The sequence below is a fragment of the Phoenix dactylifera genome, chromosome 8 (assembly GCF_051530095.1).
Source record: "Phoenix dactylifera cultivar Ajwa chromosome 8, Ajwa_hap1_PhDact_Kaust_v1.1, whole genome shotgun sequence".
In the NCBI taxonomy this organism is placed as follows: Eukaryota; Viridiplantae; Streptophyta; class Magnoliopsida; order Arecales; family Arecaceae; genus Phoenix; species Phoenix dactylifera.
Window position 1 is genome coordinate 13,490,918 of NC_143197.1, and position 17,801 is coordinate 13,508,718.

A 17,801-nucleotide genomic window follows, 5' to 3' on the forward strand; every position below is an offset into this window, starting at 1 on the left:
TTATCTTCATTAGAGGTAATTAAAATATGCATTTTGAAAGTCGTCTCATTTACTACTTGACTGGAAAATTTACTCCAGATAAAAAAGGGCCATTCACACAAAAATCGATGAGTTATGGATCGGATTCTGGGACAACAACATGAACATGAACAGCAAGCTTTATAACCCTTCTTTTATATTGTTGGCTTTCCCAATCTTACTTTGCCATTAAGCTAGCTTGCATCGTGCATAGATTAAGGGATGGCCACTGTCAAATTACAACATTAGCATATAAAGAGATGATGGTAATAACTCACAAGGCATGTTTGAGCTAATCTGTTACTGATTTCCAGATTTTTCAATTTCAACAGTCCAGACTCCAGATGCTTTTCACAGAATAGCAGAGGGAAAAGGAAAAGTCTCATTCCATTACAATTAGCACTTCAGTAAGAACTACTAACAGACCTCCAAGGCAGTATTACATAAAGGATGTGTGACTTCTTATCGTTAGCAAGAAACATACCTCACCCAAAACAGTTTTCTCAAGACTGCTTTTCACCATACGTGCAGATATAACATCACGGTCAGAGACAAGTGTGGCAGTGATAATTGGCGTACTTATGTTTTTCGCAGCATTTATTATTTCCTTGATGCGAGGAACCCCAAGAGTGACATCTAATGCTCAGTCAAGAGATCACTTGCACTATATATAGAATTCAGTATAAGCAAAATATCCAATCTTTGTGTAAGTTGAATATGTAGAAAAAGCTTGAAGAATATCAGACACATATATCCCTTATTTATACAGGGATATCACATACTGTGCAACAGGAAGCAGATGATGGGAGTATTTCTGTAAATGGTTGAAGAAATATTTGAAGGAGATGGAAGTTGTTCAAGCATTTCTCGCTGGATTTGGATATTAATTGTGATAGCTTTTAATAGCACTATGACTTGGTTAGAAACAAAGTCAGAAATAACAACACTAAAAGGTAAAGAAACTTCATACTAGTAAATATCTCAAACTAGGAAGATATACATGATTGATAGCAGCTTTACTAACTTGCGTTCCTCCTCAAACATAGCATATATATATACAGCGGTAGAAAATGGCAACTTCATGTTTTTCTGGATTGTTTTTTTATTGTCACCTTAAAATATTAGATGATAATATCTTCCTACATGAAAGCCCAAGAAATGTCAAAAGAGCAAGAGTTGGAAAAGAAGAAAATCAAAGATCTTCAGCACAGTGAACATCATTATTGTATACATCAACATCATGCATTTTGCCATTCTTCTTTTTTACCTAATTTGGGACAAAAAGATGTGTTACAAATAGATCTTAAATCAAAAGTATACAAATTTTGACTCATGCAAATAAAATTGGTGCAATAACAAGGAAACTATCAATATGCATGAAATGAAGATGATAGATTTGTTAACTTATTATAGAAGTTGGTCTCATAATTTTGGCACACTGAAAAAAATAATGAATTGCCTAGTTCCTCAAAATAGACAAAAGTGTTTGAGAACAGGAAACAGCATAAAAGGAAAAAAAGAAGTGCGTGAGAAATTGGTATAGATAAAATAAAAGAAATTCGAAGGTGGAATTTTCATTTACAGACTACATGAAAGAAATTAAAGGCTACTTCAGTTTAATAATGAATATGTCCAAAGGATACTCATGCTAGCAACTCCAGCAAAGTGAAATGTTTTCAGTGTCATCTGAGTCCCTGGTTCTCCTATACTTTGAGCTCCAATTGCTCCAATTGCTGCTCCTGCTTCGATTTTTTTCGAATGATAACGGAATATACATGTCTCCAGGAAAACCTAAAACAGGAAATTTGTTATTTAGATAAAACTACTCAAGAAATATCCGAGACAAATGCCTTGTTTTCTACAGACGAAAAGCAAAAAATAAAGGATATCTTTTATTCTAAAGTATTAATACAAACTAAAGACCTATGGATTACATTTCTTCTTTTAAAAGGCAATGTGCAATTGTGATCTGAGACTTAAGATGCAATTTTAACAAGTCAATAACACAAAACAATTGGATGAAATTTTTTAGAAAGTACTACCAACACAACAAATATAAGTCAAACTTTCGCTTACTCTTTATGACACTACCAGTTCAAACAACTCCATACTTTCTTAAAATTTGTATCACCATTAGACAAGATTTAGGACTTCGTTAAGAAGCCCTTTTGAATTTTCTTTTCTAACTCCAATCCACTGCTATACACAAGTGATGTTCCGAAAGTTTTTCCTGTATGAACTCATATTTTTAATGTCCATATCGAAAATATTTCCCTAAAAGTTGGGGCATTGACCATCAAATCTTTTCTCCATTAAAAGTTCTACATCTGCCCTACTCAGAAACTCTTGCCAACTAATTTTAATAAAAGAAGGGAAATGTATTTCAATGAAATATTAGGAGGGTTTGGAACAAGATTCGCTGTGCTCGTACCAGAGCCCATACCAGTCGGCCGACAGAATGGTTTGGTGCATCCTCATGTCGTTCTGTGCCGGACTCGTATTGCCTCTCACCCTCCTACCGGTTTCTCGTTTTGAATGCCGGAACCATCCCGGTTCGCCGCCAGCATGGCTCGGTAGCCCCGAACCGAACAATTTGGGATGGTTCTGAATTCCTTGGTTTAGAACTCTACAAACCAAAACTACTTAAAAAACCTATTCTCCATCAGCTCATATCCCCCAAATGACATGATTTTATAACTCTTAATATACTCCTTACCAAATATCAAATGCTGGTTGGATAGATTGTTTTCTCCGATGCTGGTCAAACAGAAAGCATGCTCCAACCTTACCTAGATCCATAGTATCTAACATGGTCCACTCATTCTACAGAAATCCCATAGCAGTGTGTTTGTAACACCCACAGATTTGACAAGAAACAAGGTTTTTTCCTTTCTATTTTCTAATATAACGTTAATCGATATTAGCAGCATGCACTGTTAATGTACATCAGAAAGTGCAATACACATGCCCATGACTTGTTTAGAAACAATTAACACATATTTATTATGGTCTAGGATTATAGATTAGTCAAAAGATTCACGAATTGAAGGCATATACATTTTCAAGTTTCAACAAAAATAATCAAAAAAAGGCTACAACTCAGCAATTAAAAAAAAGAGATAAAATTACATAATAACAACATGCTAGTTACATATTTTTTTGGTAGTGGCACTACTTTGCATTTAGCAAGAAACAACAATTTTTAGCAGCACACAGGTCCTGTTCGGTATGAGCATGCAGTGCGGTGCTTGGGCATAACATTATTATGTCTCACAAAAAGATAATGGGGATAATTTTGTAGACCAATATTTATAAAGCAGTGTCACTGAATTCCAACCATTAAGAATCTTCTTTATCAAGATGAAGATAAATAAGATAGTTAACCAAATTAACCTAGCTTCTGTTCCCATCTTTCATCCAGATGTTGTACCTCATCTACTCCAAATGCCTGACCTTCTGCACATTTTCAAATGGAAAATAGTAATGCAAAAGAGGAATATCACACAAACCTGTAGTTGTTTAGCAGAAATTCCAGATATATTTGCAGCAACACTTTCAAGAACACTAGAATCTTTCTTCTGAACATGATTTTCATCAAGCTGAAGCGCCCTTCTTATATTACTGAACGCAGCAGCGTGTTTATGCAGAAAATCTGACAACATTTTCTTGAAGGCTGCTGAGCAACCACCCTCAGGAGTCGTATCATATTTTGAGAGCCTGTCATCCAAAGTATGTAAGATTTCTGCTGGAGATAAAGTGTCTTGTTCTCTAAGGGGACAGGTAGCCTGCAAAATGGAAAAGAAAGCTCGTATCAACAGGTTACTTCTTTTCACAGCATATCCATAAACCAAGGTAAAAGAAAAAAATCAGACCATGACTTTCATGAACAACTGATCCAAATTTAAGGGAATCCCATCTTTTCCTTCCATCTTTGCTGGATCCATGCCATCATCACCATAAACAAACTGAACTATAGATCCATTAGCAGTTCGCACTGTCTGATCATAATAAATTGATAAATCTTCCAAACCTTTCATCAATCTGCGGGACATGTATCCAGTTTCTGCTGTTTTCACCTACATTGCATAAGTGCAGAATTAAGTGTAGAACATGATTTTTTAACCTTTTCTTTTTTTTTTTCTATTTTCCTTTTCCCTTTAAAGAAACCAGGGTTTGGCAGGACCCCTACCAGTTCATCATCCAGCATGAAATGTTTGGCATTTTCTAACACAGAAATTGGAATAAGAGAGGATATTTACAATACAGAATAGAAACGAACATCTCAAGAATGATCAGAAAAAACCAAAATTCTCTCACAGTCTCACTGCTGTTACCTGGATTAAATGTCAAAGGGTGGACAGATGAAAATTCTTTATGCAGATAATTGTTTCCTTAGCATTCAAAAGAGAAGCTTTAGAATGAATCCGCAGAACAGCAGACAAGGTGTGAAACACATAAATTTATTGAACTTCAAAACATTTAGATGATGACTATTCTTCCCTAGAAATTCAATGGCACACAATATCTGATATAACCAGAAAAGTGAGAGAACTTTAGCAAGGATATAAACATCAAATATGAAATTATAGAAAGTTTTTGAACAATAAGTTCTAACAAGTACTTAGGTACCTTTTAGCAACATTGCTTATTCATAATCAGAAGGTAATATGCATAGCACAAAGAAGAATATTAGGGTGAAAGCATGCAAAAGAGCAAGAATAGGAAGTTAGAGAGTCACTAGAAAATTCTTAGAATTAAAACGGCTATAAATAACTTCCAAAAGGTTAAAACTAGATACTAGATCGGAGCTGCATGGAGGCATGCAACTGTGGCAGAAAAGGCCACAGTAAAGGAAAGAAGAGAGGCCTAGTGTTGAAAGATTTGTAGGAGCTTGGTTGAAGGTGTGACTATGATATGAGGATGCCGCTCTTGTTGGAAGATATGCTATTGCACGAAGTAACCAGTGGAAAGTAATCACTAAAAGTTTAAAACCAATCCATGTACCTTAATTTTCTGTGCAATCTTTGCTGTTTTTCTCTGAAGAAGATTTTATCCCAAATTCTCAGCAACATAAGCGTGATCATCCAAACACAGCAACAAAATTACAGGATCACATAGTGATCGTTAATGCTTTGTGTTTGTCAGCTGGGATAATTAAATTGAAAATTTGTTTCTTAAGGATGTGATGATGGGGTCCCCAAAACATAGATTGGCATTCTGCCCTATAGGCATTCATAGACAAGCAGTACTTACCACCACACCCAAGTCTAAATTTAGTAATAAAAGAATACACAAAAAGTTAGAAGATATAAATGGGCATTCGCATTGGATACTTGACCAGGTCGACATTGTAAAAACAACACTACCTCAGAATATGGGACCCCAGTTGAAGTGCTTATAACAACCGACATGTAGTAAGCAAAGTAAAAGAACAAGTTGCACAAACATGTATGAGGCTATGACTCCTTTCCGGGCGGGCAAGAACTCCTATGGGACAATGGGAAAAGTCATCAGAATGCATCAAAGTCATATTACACCAATTATCTGTCAATGACAACAATATCGCTAGCCTTATAGCCTTGTGATAGTAAATGCAATTGACTTATACTGGTAAATACATATGATATTAAAGTGAGCATTAATGAATTTAGATGACTTGGACATAATCTGTAGTTCCACCCCACATAGCATGAACAACGTCCAACTCATGGCAATGCCACCATGATGCTCCTAGACATTCAACACTGTGATGATGGGAGGCACATAGCCCAAAAATGTGATCTTACTACTAGCACAACAAAATTTGTTGGGTATCTTGTGCTTCAATGTCATTTGACTCCGCATCTTTCTTGGCATGGCCATCTTGTGTCAATGTCAAATCATATGTTGACTTTATTTTGTAACTTTTGTTCAACATCATATACAAAGGCAAAATTACTGACAAGGTCTACCGAACTAGGCCGAACCCGGGTACCAATCAAACCCGGTGGGGGACCGAATCGGTTCACCTATTTTATTCGGGATCTGTCCAAAACCAGTTGGAACCGCCTAGAACCGGCCGGAATCGGTCGTAAATCGGCCGGTTCTGTTCGAAATCGGTGGGAACCGTCCGATTCGCACCGAGTCGGGCCGGTTTCGAACTAGCCCCCTCCCCCTCTTGTTATAAAGAGCCATTGGGAAGGCTCGAGAAGTTTCTCAGGCCTTGCCAACATTCATTTTGTTCCCCACTTTCTCCATTGCACGAAGAAATCACCTTGATTTAGCAAGATTGAAGAAGAATCCAACCCAAAATAAGGTGCGCTTCCTCTCCTCTATCTCATTCTCTTTTCTTTTTGGAGGCTCCAAAAAATAGCTCGAAATTTGCAAAATAAGAAAAAATCATGCCAAATTTTTTGATTTTGACTTAATTTTATGATATGTTGTAGATCTATGGATAATATGCACGCTGACATTTTTTTTTTTAATTTTTAGTTTATATATAATTTTTAAAAATTAAAGATATATTTTTGGATTAAAAAATCAAAAAAATATAAAATCATAAGCGTATTTAGGAGCATGCAAACTACTCTCCAGCTAAATTTGGTATCCATTTATTCAAATTTTGATGCGATCATGACAAGGTCCGCCAAACCAATATTAGAACTCGTCCGTTATGATTCGGTACCGTACCAAACTGATAAACACTCTTTTTGATGTTTAAAAAAAAATAATTGGTAAACACTCTTTTTGAACTTTTTCAAAGCATTTAAGTCTAATTTAATATTTTTTTGATATTTTCTTGATGTTTTTTTTGATGTTTTTTTAATGTTTCTATGAGCCTGGTTTAACTTAGATCATGCATTTTATTGTTTCAAAATAATATAAATCATAAAATGAACATAAAATATTATCAAATCAAGGAGTGACATAAAAATTAAAAATAATATGATCAATTACATACATTTAAAGTCCAACATACATACCGATATCTAAAATCGGATCAAGGAGCGATGCCTTTCGTAGATATTCGGATCATCAGCATAGTCAGAAGGCACATCAGCCCACCTTTTTAACCAACCTGCTGTGTAGTCTTATACGTTCATTCTATAAGGAATGCGCTTTTGTTACAAGCACTCTCGACTCTCTTGCTGAAGTTCTGGGTTTAAGAGATGTCCTCTAGTTGATAATACGATTGCGGAAGAATCCATCCGAATATGCCAGCAGCAAAATTTGACCCATAAGATGCTTCGGACTGCGTAGGATAGTAGTTACCGAAAAATGCCTTAGACGCACCATATCCATATCCATATCCGTATGGGTCATAGGCTGCTTGTGGTAGCGGATAATAGGATTCAGTATACAACTCGAAACCTAATACATCTATGGATCCTACTTCACGTGCGGGATCATCTGCAACTGCATCATGTCCTCCTGAATGACCTCGAAGAGCCCGTCACTTATATACAATCGTATCCTCGCAGGCTCTACCAAATCGTGCACCGTAGTCTCTATCCTGTGTAGTATGCATAAATTGGAACTCACCGGTGAATTGAAAAGACTCTGCGACTGTCTCATAAATAGTAGTCTCCTATCCTTCACTTTCTTCCTAGCCGGCAGATCTATGACCACCAGAACTGTCATCGCTGCTGCTCATGATCTCTGAATCTGAGTGTACTGACTCCTCAATACTCTCTATTGAGGCTGCAAGTGCCTTTTGTTTTTTTTGGCGCGCTGGGCAGCTGCCTTCTTACTCTTTATGCCCCTCTCTGCTTGGCTATGCTAGGAGGATATATGTCACCCTCCTGACCGAGTCAACCGAGTAGCATAGTGATCTCGTCTAAGCATCTCTCGATCATATCTTTGAGAAGATATCTCAGACAAGGATTTATGTAGTGACGGGCTCTCCTGTGGTTGTGGCTACATATTTAAAAATAATTTTTAAATATTATTATTTAAAAAAATAAATTTCAGCTCAAATTCATGTAAAATCTAACAATGGATGCTACATATATTTTTCTAAGAACTCGGGTATGCATCACAGGCTACTTATTTTTCAATTTTTTTCAAATTGAGGCCTAGGCCACTATGTGCATCGCATCAAAAGTTGAATGAATGGATGCCAAATTTTTATGGAGAGTAGCTTGCATGCCCTTAAATACATTCTAATTTTAAAATTTTTATTTTTATTTTTATTTTTTTATTTTTTAATTCAAAAATATTTTTTAATTTATAAAAATTATATTAATCTAAAAATTAAAATTTTTTATGTCAGCGTGTAGATCGTCCATAGATTTACAACATATAAAAAAATCAATCCTAAATCAAAAGTTTTGGCATGCCCTTTGTTTGTAATTTTTGAGCTATTTTTTCAAGCTTCAAAAGAATAGAGAAAATAAGGTAGAAAAAAGTCAGCACACCTTATTTAGCCTTGGATTTTCCTTCTGATAGCCTGAATCGGTGTTGTTATGGAGATTTTGGAAAGGAGAAGCCGCGGAGCCATTTTTAAACTTCGCAGTAGGTGACCTGATGCTTTTAAAAGGCATTAGGCGAAGTGCTACAGTGCTAGAATATTTGAAATCGGGTTGACTCGGTGCAAACCGACCGGGCACTTATGACCGATTCTAGCCAATTTTGGTTGGTAAGTAATCGGTTCCAACCGATTCCATATGAGTTTCGGCCGGTATGAGGCCGAAACCGAATGTAACAGGCAAACCGATTCGGGCGGTTCAGCCCGGTTCAACAGTCATTGGATCATGCACACAGTAGCCTAGACCTAAATTTATAAAAAATTTAAAAATAAGCAGCCTTTGATGCATGCCCACGGGCTTAGAAAAATATATGTAGCATGCATTGTGGATTCTACATGGATCTGAGTTGAAATTAATTTTTTAAAATATTTATATTTCAAAATTATTTTTTAATTAAAAATAATTAAATAAATAACTAATACCATAAATTATGAAAAATTAGTAGTATAAATCACATATTTCGAAAATATTTTCTGAAGTAAAAACATATTTTTTTAAATTTATGGTAATTAAACATATTTTTTAATTTAAAAATTATTAAAAATATATGAATAAATAAATAAAATATCAAAAAATAGTATTATATATTAGATAAATCAGATGTATTTTCTGAAGTAAAAATATTATTTTCATCGTAATGAAATTCTATTATTTTTAAATAATTGATAAACCGACGTACTTGATAAACCTGTAGAAAGGAACCATCAAAGAAAAAGAAGCCAGAGCATAACATTGGTTAGGTAGGATCATGAAAAAGTACTTTTAGGTTGGCACCATTGAAACCGATACCGACAAGTACCGGTACGGTACAACATATTAAAACGGTTCCGACCCAGATTTGTTTCGTACTTGTACCGGTGCGAACCGTCCCAATTTGCACCCAAACACATTTTCTCCGCGCGGCCACACGCAGGAAAGAGCGCCCGAGCGCGGGGCAGCACGCCCCCCGCGCGAGGAAGAGCGCCCGCACGGACACGTAGTGCACGCCCGCGCGCGGTTCCCCGCGCAGGAACCGCGCCACAGCCGATTACCCACCAGGGAATCGCGCCCGTGCGCAGCAGCATGCCCACGCGGGCTGGACCGCGCCCACAGCCGATTACCCACCAAGGAATCACGCCCGCACGCGGCAGCATGCCCCCGCGGGCTGCTAGCCCGCATGGGCCATTTAATGCCCTCTGTGGCATTTAACACGTCCGCGCACGCGCGGACGCATTGTTTTTCATTTTTTTTGCTTTTTTTTTTACGTTCGCACACGGTCGCGTTCACGCGCGCGTCTCCTGTTCGGTATCTGTTCTAACCGGTACCGATGCTCACCGGTACGTCGGTACGGTCGGTCCAACGAACCTTGAGTGCAACATAGAGTTCAAGAGAGAAGTAACTAGATTGAAGTATCACTTAGCTGGTGGTTATCTTGACGTATCTGTGCTAGAAAAGCCCACAGGAGGTTTGACAGTTGATAAAGAAACAGTTCATTGATTTCAAAGCAACAGAGAGGGTTTCCAAGAAGGAGATAGATTGTCGAATGCCAGAGCCACCTTCCTATCACTCTAGGGAGTCAGAGGATATATCCGCTCTAGATGACGAGGCACAGATGAGGCTGTCATTCAAGCGAGCTTAGATGATCAGTGGCAACAGGATGAGGTGACCAGGCATAGGGCACAATTTTGGGCCCTCATACTGCGAGTCGGGCTCCAGTTTGCAAGCAGCAGGATAGATCCAGAGTTCAGAAGGATCTCCTCAGTTAGAGAGACTATCAAATATCAATAGAGGCAGTGGCCATATTGTATCTATGCTGAGGGCTTTTGATAACAAAAAGAAGTCCTCCAGAGATTCCACCAGGAGTCACCAACTATTATTTAGATCCATATGCTTTCCCCAACAAGGATTCGAAACAGCAAAGAGTTGACACAATGCTAAAAAAAAGACAAGGATATATGGCGAGCTATTGGATTCTAGTTCCACTTCAGACACGTCCTAGCGAATTTGGCAGATAATACGTACTATAGGTCTACAATTTTCTCCATACAGGCTGTCGGCAGTGTAGATCCTTCAGGACTGAAGAACATTTATGGTGAGTTTTTTGACAATAATAAGAAACTAAAAAAGTGGATTGCCTTATACAAGAGCAAGTGGCCCACACATGGACTGACGGTGATGTGTTATGGTTGGACCAATCCTACCAGGCAGAACATTACCAATTTCTTGACATATTGTGATACAAAAACTTTTTTTCATAAGTCGGTTGATGTTTCTAATCAAGTGCACGATGCCATGTACATCTTCAGATTAATATAGAAGAGGTGATCGATCAGGTAGGAGAGGAGATTGTCGTATAGATCATCACAGATAATGGGCCATAATATAAGGCCACCGGTGATATCTTAATGAAGCAGCGGCTACATATTTTTTTGATCCCATGTGCTGCATGTATCAACCTCATGTTGCTAGACATTGCGAAGATTCATAGGGTGTAGCAAATAGTGGAGACAACCCAAACCATCACCAAATATATTTATAACTATACATGGGTCCTATCATTGATGAGAAGATATGCAAGGGGAGAGATCTTGAGAACAGATGGGTAGAGACTTGCATCTAGCAGGTAAGTAAGAATATTGAAAATTAGAATGCTCCTGAACTTAAACAATTTTACTAAGACAACAACGAACTCTATCTGCAGCATACTGCCTGGATCCGAAGTTTCAGTACATCGTACCTAGAATCGATATAGATGACGAACTTCTGGCCGCTCTACATAATATGATTTACAAGATGAAGCCTGATTCAGAAATCATGGCCCTATGTCTAGAAGAGGTAAGTTAGGTAACGTGTAAATTAACTGATATCTTCAATTATTAACATATTACAATATGGTTCTTTTTCACAAACCAAAATATTTAGAGGGCACTGACAGCTTTGGATTCTCGGCAACTATCATAAGAAAAGTATGAATTCAGGTATATTACACATCAGGAGAATATTTACATGGTATTAGATGGTTACCAATATGATACTATATTATATATAATTTAATTCAATATTTTTGCAGCTGAATGGTGGATTCATTTTGGTTTGTCCACAAGAAATCTTAAGCGACTAGCTATCCAGATCTTCTCCTAGACGGTCTTCTCGAGTGGCTGTGGGCACAACTAATCCACCTTCGTCCTAATCCACAGCAAGTAGAGAAATTGTTTGACACAGAAGCACCTCAACGACCTTGTATATGTTCACTACAATCTAAAATTGAGGCTAAAGTGCATTCACGAGAAAGTAAAACTTAAGTACACAGATCCGATCCATAGTGCTTTCATTGATAATGATGATAACCATATGATTTGATGGCTTGTGGGCTAGCAGCAGGAGCCGAAGCTTGATGAGCGAGGATCGCCTCCGCAACATGCTAGTTTCGTAGCCAATAAGACTAGGATCGATGTAGGGCAATGGGCAGATCACAATATATCACACATTCTTCCAACTGATCAACCACAGCTATAGGACTAGGGAGCCGGTCATCACATGACTTTTTTCGAGATATCCTCTCAGAGATATGATTGAGAGATGCTTAGACGAGGCTACTACGATACCCCATCGGCCCGGTTAGGATGGTGCTCCCAACATAGCCAAGCAGAGCAAGAAGAGTAAGCAGGTAAAGAAGGGCACAAAGGATAAAGATAGAGAGGGATACGAAGGATAAGCAGGCAGCTGCTCAACACACCAAAAAAAAAAAAAAAAGGCACCTGCAGCTCCCATGGAGATTATGGAGGAACCAGTTTACTCAGATTTAGAGACCAAGAGCAGCAATCTGGTGGTCATGGATTGTTGGCCGGAGAGGGAATGGAGGACATGAGACCACCGTTCATGAGACAGCCGCAAGGTGGTCTTTGATTCAATGGTGAGTCTCAGTTTATGCATGCTACACAAATTGAAATTATAGTGCACGATCTGGTAGAGCCTGCGAGGGTATGATTGCATATAAGAGACGGGCTCCTAAAGGTCATTCAGGATACGATGCCACTGCAGATGATCTTGCATGTGGAGTAGGATTCATAGATGTATCAGATTCTAAGTCGTATATTGGATCCTATTATCCACATTCCTATGACCCATACGAACATGGATATGAATATGGTGCATATGAGGCATCATTTTTCAGTAGCTACTATTCTACACAACTCGGAGCATCTTATGGGTCGAATTTTGCTATTAGCTTATTCGGATGGGCCCCTTCATGGCCGTAATATCAGCCAAAGAACACCTCAGAGCAAGAGCTTCAGCAAGAGATTCGAGACTACTTATAACCCAGAGCGCATTCTTTATGGAATGAACAAAACCACAATGTTGCTTGATTAAAGGGGTGGGCTAATGTGTCTCCTGACTATACTAATGATCCGAATATCTACAAGAGACATCGCCACTCGACGAGATTTTAAATATCAATATGTACGTATTTTAAATATATGTAATTGATTGTATTATTTTGAATTTTTCACCTCACTAGTTAATTTTAGGATATTTCATGCTGCTTCTTGTAGTATGCAATATCTCACTAATTATTTTATATTTTGTATCACTTTAAAACAACAAAATATATCATTTAGGTTAAATCAGAATCATAGAAATATCAAAAAACATCAGAAAAACATCAAATTATACTTAAAATCATTAAAAAAGTTGAAAAAAATTGATTACCAATTAATCAAACTTAAAAAACTAAAAAAATATATCTCGATACTAGTTCGGCGGATCTTGATTGCTGATTTGATTCATTGCATCTCTTTCACATTGATAACATCATTATGCAAATTAAAAATTGATTCGAGATGCATGATCTAATATAATGAGTTCGAAATGCTTCAAAACAATTAAGTCAAGCATGTCTTAGAACGAGCATTATTAGAACATGTATTATATTCTTGAATATGACAACATCAAATAGAGCTAGGATTTGAAATGGGTTAGGTTTCCTAATCCAACCACATCTGCACAAGTCTGGTAACATGTGCTTCTTTTAGTGCTAACATAGTTGACTGAAGAGTACGAGCACAATATATGATCACCAAACTTTGGCTTAAATGGTTGTTTCAACACAATTTAGTATTCTTAGTAATATGTTGTATAAGTTTGTTCATCCCATCTAATGATGTGTTCTTAAATCTTTGTAATTCCATTTTGGTCCATTGGGATAATACATTGCCTTAATCAGAAAAACCAACATGATGGATAATTTGTCACTATTTAGTGTTCCATATGCTTCCTACTATCATCCATCATTATTTCTAATAAACATCCAGTTATCTCTCCCAACAAATAAGCCAGTAGCCCATAGTATGCCGAACCGGCCCGTACGAGCCGGTACGAATCGGTCCAGCCAGCTATCGGTATGCCGGAGCCGTGGAAACCGGTACGGGCTGGTTCTGTGCCGAAGACGAAGAAGACGAAGAGAGGCGAAAGCGCAGGAAAGAGAGGGAGGGAGAAAACCTGTGGTCGCCATCGGACAGCCGCGGAGGGGCGGCGAAGCCTGCTGGGGGGCGCTGGGCTCCAAATTAAACCAACCGATTTGCTGACTTCTCTTAAAACCCCCAAATTAAAAAAAACTCGCGGCCGTGTCCCCTGTTTCGAAATGCGGCCGCTGCCTTGGCCTCCGCCGCGCCCTCGCGGGTTCCCCTGCCCCTCCGCGGCTCTCTGACGGCGGCCACAGGTCTCCTCCCTCTCTTCCCTGCGCTTTCTCTCGTTCTCTTCTTTTCCGGCTCCGGCGGGGAAGAGCTGGCCGGCTCGTACCGTCTGGTTCCGGTACGAACCGGAACCGTATCGGTTCGGTTGGCGATCAGTACGCCTACCGAACCCATTACGGCAGACCTTGCATTAGCCTTTACTATAGTATCTTGAAATTTTGCTCCTTCAAGTTTGTTATTAAAGCATGAAATGCCAGTTCTTCACTGCTTCACAACATTGTATCAACCAAGGTTCAACATCTCGATTCCGGACTCTGTACCGGTGCCACGCTAGATAATGTTGGTACGGTAGTATCGGTACGCCATCCATACCGGATACCGGTATCGAACTGGTACGGTATGGTACGGTACGCTCCGTACCGCCCAATTCGGGCCGGTACAGCATACCATAGTATCAACTAATTTACAGTAGATCTATGATTAAATCCCCACTTTCCGAGTGGCAAAGTAAACATTTCTATGGAACTGACACCTTGATCAACTTCAACTCCTTTTGGTGCAGAAATTGCTGTTGGTTTGTCTTTGCAACCAAGTGTCATCTCCACAGTCAATATTTCTAATTGTTTCTCTCAATTTGAGAGTCTAAAAAACACTTTTATCAGGCTCAAATTCCTACTCCTGATCTAAAATTGCACGACAAATGCATCTATGTCCAGTCACACGGGTAAATTTGAAGATTATCCTTTAACTCGGAATATGTCACTGCACAAAAGTTAATCCCAGCCCTCCAAAAGACACATGAACACATACATGGAGACAAACAGAGAGAGAGGGAGGGAGGGAGAGATTTTACCCGGTGTCAAACATAACTTAATAAATCAAATTGTAGGGAAATGTTACAGACTGACACATACCGCTGTATCCACAAGACCTTCTCTCCCACCCATTGTATGGAAAAAGAATTCTGTGGGTGTCAGCCCGGTATAGAATGAATTAGCTACAAAACCTTTAGCCTGCAATACAAATAACATCATCATCACTAAGCTTTCCATTTAACAACTAAAATTAGGAAAAAAAAAATCACGTATTAACATATGCAATGTGGCACTTCTAGAAAACAATGCAAGTCAGTTGAATAAATTATGAATGTTACGCGTAGGTCAATATGACCCATATCTCCAATGGCTAAAACATAAAGATTTGATGAAAATACAATCAGTGGGACCTATGGACATATCAGTAAAGAGATAACAATTGCCTAGTTTTTATCACAACAGTGGAAAATTGGCGCACCTATGTTGGATAAACAGATTCTACTAGTCAGTAGATTCAAATAAAGATCATAAAAAAATAGTAGACTGCTATATTATAGATCTCCATTAAAATACATGCAGATGAAAGGTGGAGGAGAATCATAGGACTAGACTGATGAAAATCGGTATTTATACCAAAAAGAAAGGAAAACCAAGCAACAAACTATGATCATCTCATATGAAAGTCACTAAGGTAGGTTTATTATGTAAAATATTTCAGAAAGTATGGCCCTAAACCAAGCAGAATGGAGGAAAAGAATTGATGAAGCAGACCCGAATTAGTTCAGTATGAAAGCTTAGTTGAGTTGACTTGAGCTGAGCAGGGTATTATATAAAATCATAACACTCATATATAGAGATCTGCAATAAAACATGGCATAAACAAGAAATAGAGGGAGTAAAAATGCTACTAATCTATCGTCAATCTTACAGCAGGAGTCTTTGAACTTATAGGGAAGTGAGGAAGAGTTCGATCTATAAATCCATTGGGAGCGCGACGCCCACCAACTGATTGTTGGCCCACACATGCAACCATCTGGCTGATATTGATTGGAGAACCTTTAGATCCACATTGTGACATAATTAAAGGGCTGTTTCTCCAATGGAGTTCATTCATACAAACCTGAAATAGAAAAGTCATTGAAGATTCTCTGGTTAGCGATCCACTGGAAATAAGAAATAGTTACAATGGGATTCCACTTACCTCACAAAAAACTAAAAACTTAATGCAAATTGGAACCAGCACTCTAGCACTAAATTTAAGGTGACAAAAAAAAAAAGACAATATGTAGATAGATGTTGTCCAAATGATGCTGAATAGAAGTTCAAATCATGATGAAAACAAATATGTTTTGATAACCCCAGTTTAACTAAGAAAAACAATGGGATGCAAAACAAAAAGCATGCAGATGATATTTAGCAATGAAAAATAGTAATACAGGAAGTAATTTGCTATGACGAAAACAAAAATGATAGTGCCCATACATTTCCAGCTGTAGATCTAATTTGATTCAGCACGCCAGTTATCTTAAGTTCCAATGTTTGAGCTGCATTGCAACCAGACTGCAAAGTAAGTTGCCCTTTGCTGTATGAGGATATAAGTTCATGGCATTCTCTATATCCCTCATTAATTTTCTTCCTTTTCTGCTGGTTGAGATTCTCTCCTGGCTGGACATCATCGATTCCAATTGAAAAACCATGGTTCCCAATCCACCTGGCACTGCAAATACAACAAAAGATAACTATATGAAAAGCTTACGGCTGCCAATATTGAGAAAAACATTAAATATAAATATACTTATTATAATATTATAATTATCATGAATATGAGAAAGCATATAAGATCGCAACAAAAATCAGTATACTGCTAGAAGAATTATATGATTTTCAAAAATAAAAAAACAAAGAAGTTCCTATTGCATATGATAAAAATTGTCCATGATCAAAATGCCAACTAGTGCAGTTGGTAGTCTTTGGGAGTTAGTACCAAGGACCTGCGCTGAAGTCCCACCTTCACATGGACTTTAGCTGGGATTTCTCCCATCCTAGGTCTCTCCACACACACAAACACAAAAATAAAGGGGTCAAGCACAGAATACAATTATTTTTCTAGTATTTATACAGTACTAGAATACAAGGAAAACATGTGTAAATCAGCCCTTGTGGTCTACAAAGTAAACAAACTTCTGGAACTTCCCACAAGTCATATCAAGTTCACGTATGAGTGCTTATAAAGAAATTTAGAAAGAGAGAGAGGAGTATGCCCAAAGTAGTTGACATTTTCCCTCATTGTTCCCATTTTCTTTTCCTTTAACTCACTTATTTAACAACAAAATTGCTTGCGTGCACAAAGTTACATGGCTGACCCTGGAGATAATCTTCATAATTTCAGGTGACAACCAAAATTGGAAATACCAATCATAACCTATAGCAATGTTGAAGTGCCTGAAACAAACTATTTACATATTTGACTATATGAAAAGGCTTAATTTGAACCTCATAGCATAACAAAAAGCTACCTCAATTTTGCAAGGCGATTCATGCAACTTGCAGCAGCATGTGGATTGTAGTCTCTTAGGAGCACAGAAAATAGCCCATCCTTATTGCCATTTCCTAGAGTAGAAAAAATAGTAGCATGTACATCTTAATCCATTTGAACAGTCCAGACCAACCATTGGCATATCAAAATTCATTTAAAATCACATCATCATTTAAGAACATAAAAAGGATACTTGACAAAGGCATCTAGTCATGAAAAAACAAACTTTAACACACAAATATATATCAACAGA

General features: G+C 37.9%; 1 protein-coding gene across 2 annotated transcripts in view; it reads right to left on the reverse strand.

Annotated features, from left to right (window-relative positions):
• Nucleotides 1-17,801, reverse strand: part of NRPC1 (nuclear RNA polymerase C1) — a 67,708-nt gene that overhangs the window by 6,646 nt on the left and 43,261 nt on the right. For both annotated transcript variants that reach the window (XM_039116935.3, XM_039116936.3), the window contains exons 15-22: nucleotides 17,529-17,622; nucleotides 16,495-16,729; nucleotides 15,941-16,132; nucleotides 15,112-15,210; nucleotides 3,891-4,094; nucleotides 3,528-3,803; nucleotides 1,662-1,809; nucleotides 503-654 (exon numbers count right to left, since the gene is read on the reverse strand). In XM_039116935.3, coding sequence (XP_038972863.2) covers nucleotides 503-654; nucleotides 1,662-1,809; nucleotides 3,528-3,803; nucleotides 3,891-4,094; nucleotides 15,112-15,210; nucleotides 15,941-16,132; nucleotides 16,495-16,729; nucleotides 17,529-17,622 — 1,400 coding nt within the window. The remainder of the gene's footprint in view (nucleotides 1-502; nucleotides 655-1,661; nucleotides 1,810-3,527; nucleotides 3,804-3,890; nucleotides 4,095-15,111; nucleotides 15,211-15,940; nucleotides 16,133-16,494; nucleotides 16,730-17,528; nucleotides 17,623-17,801) is intronic.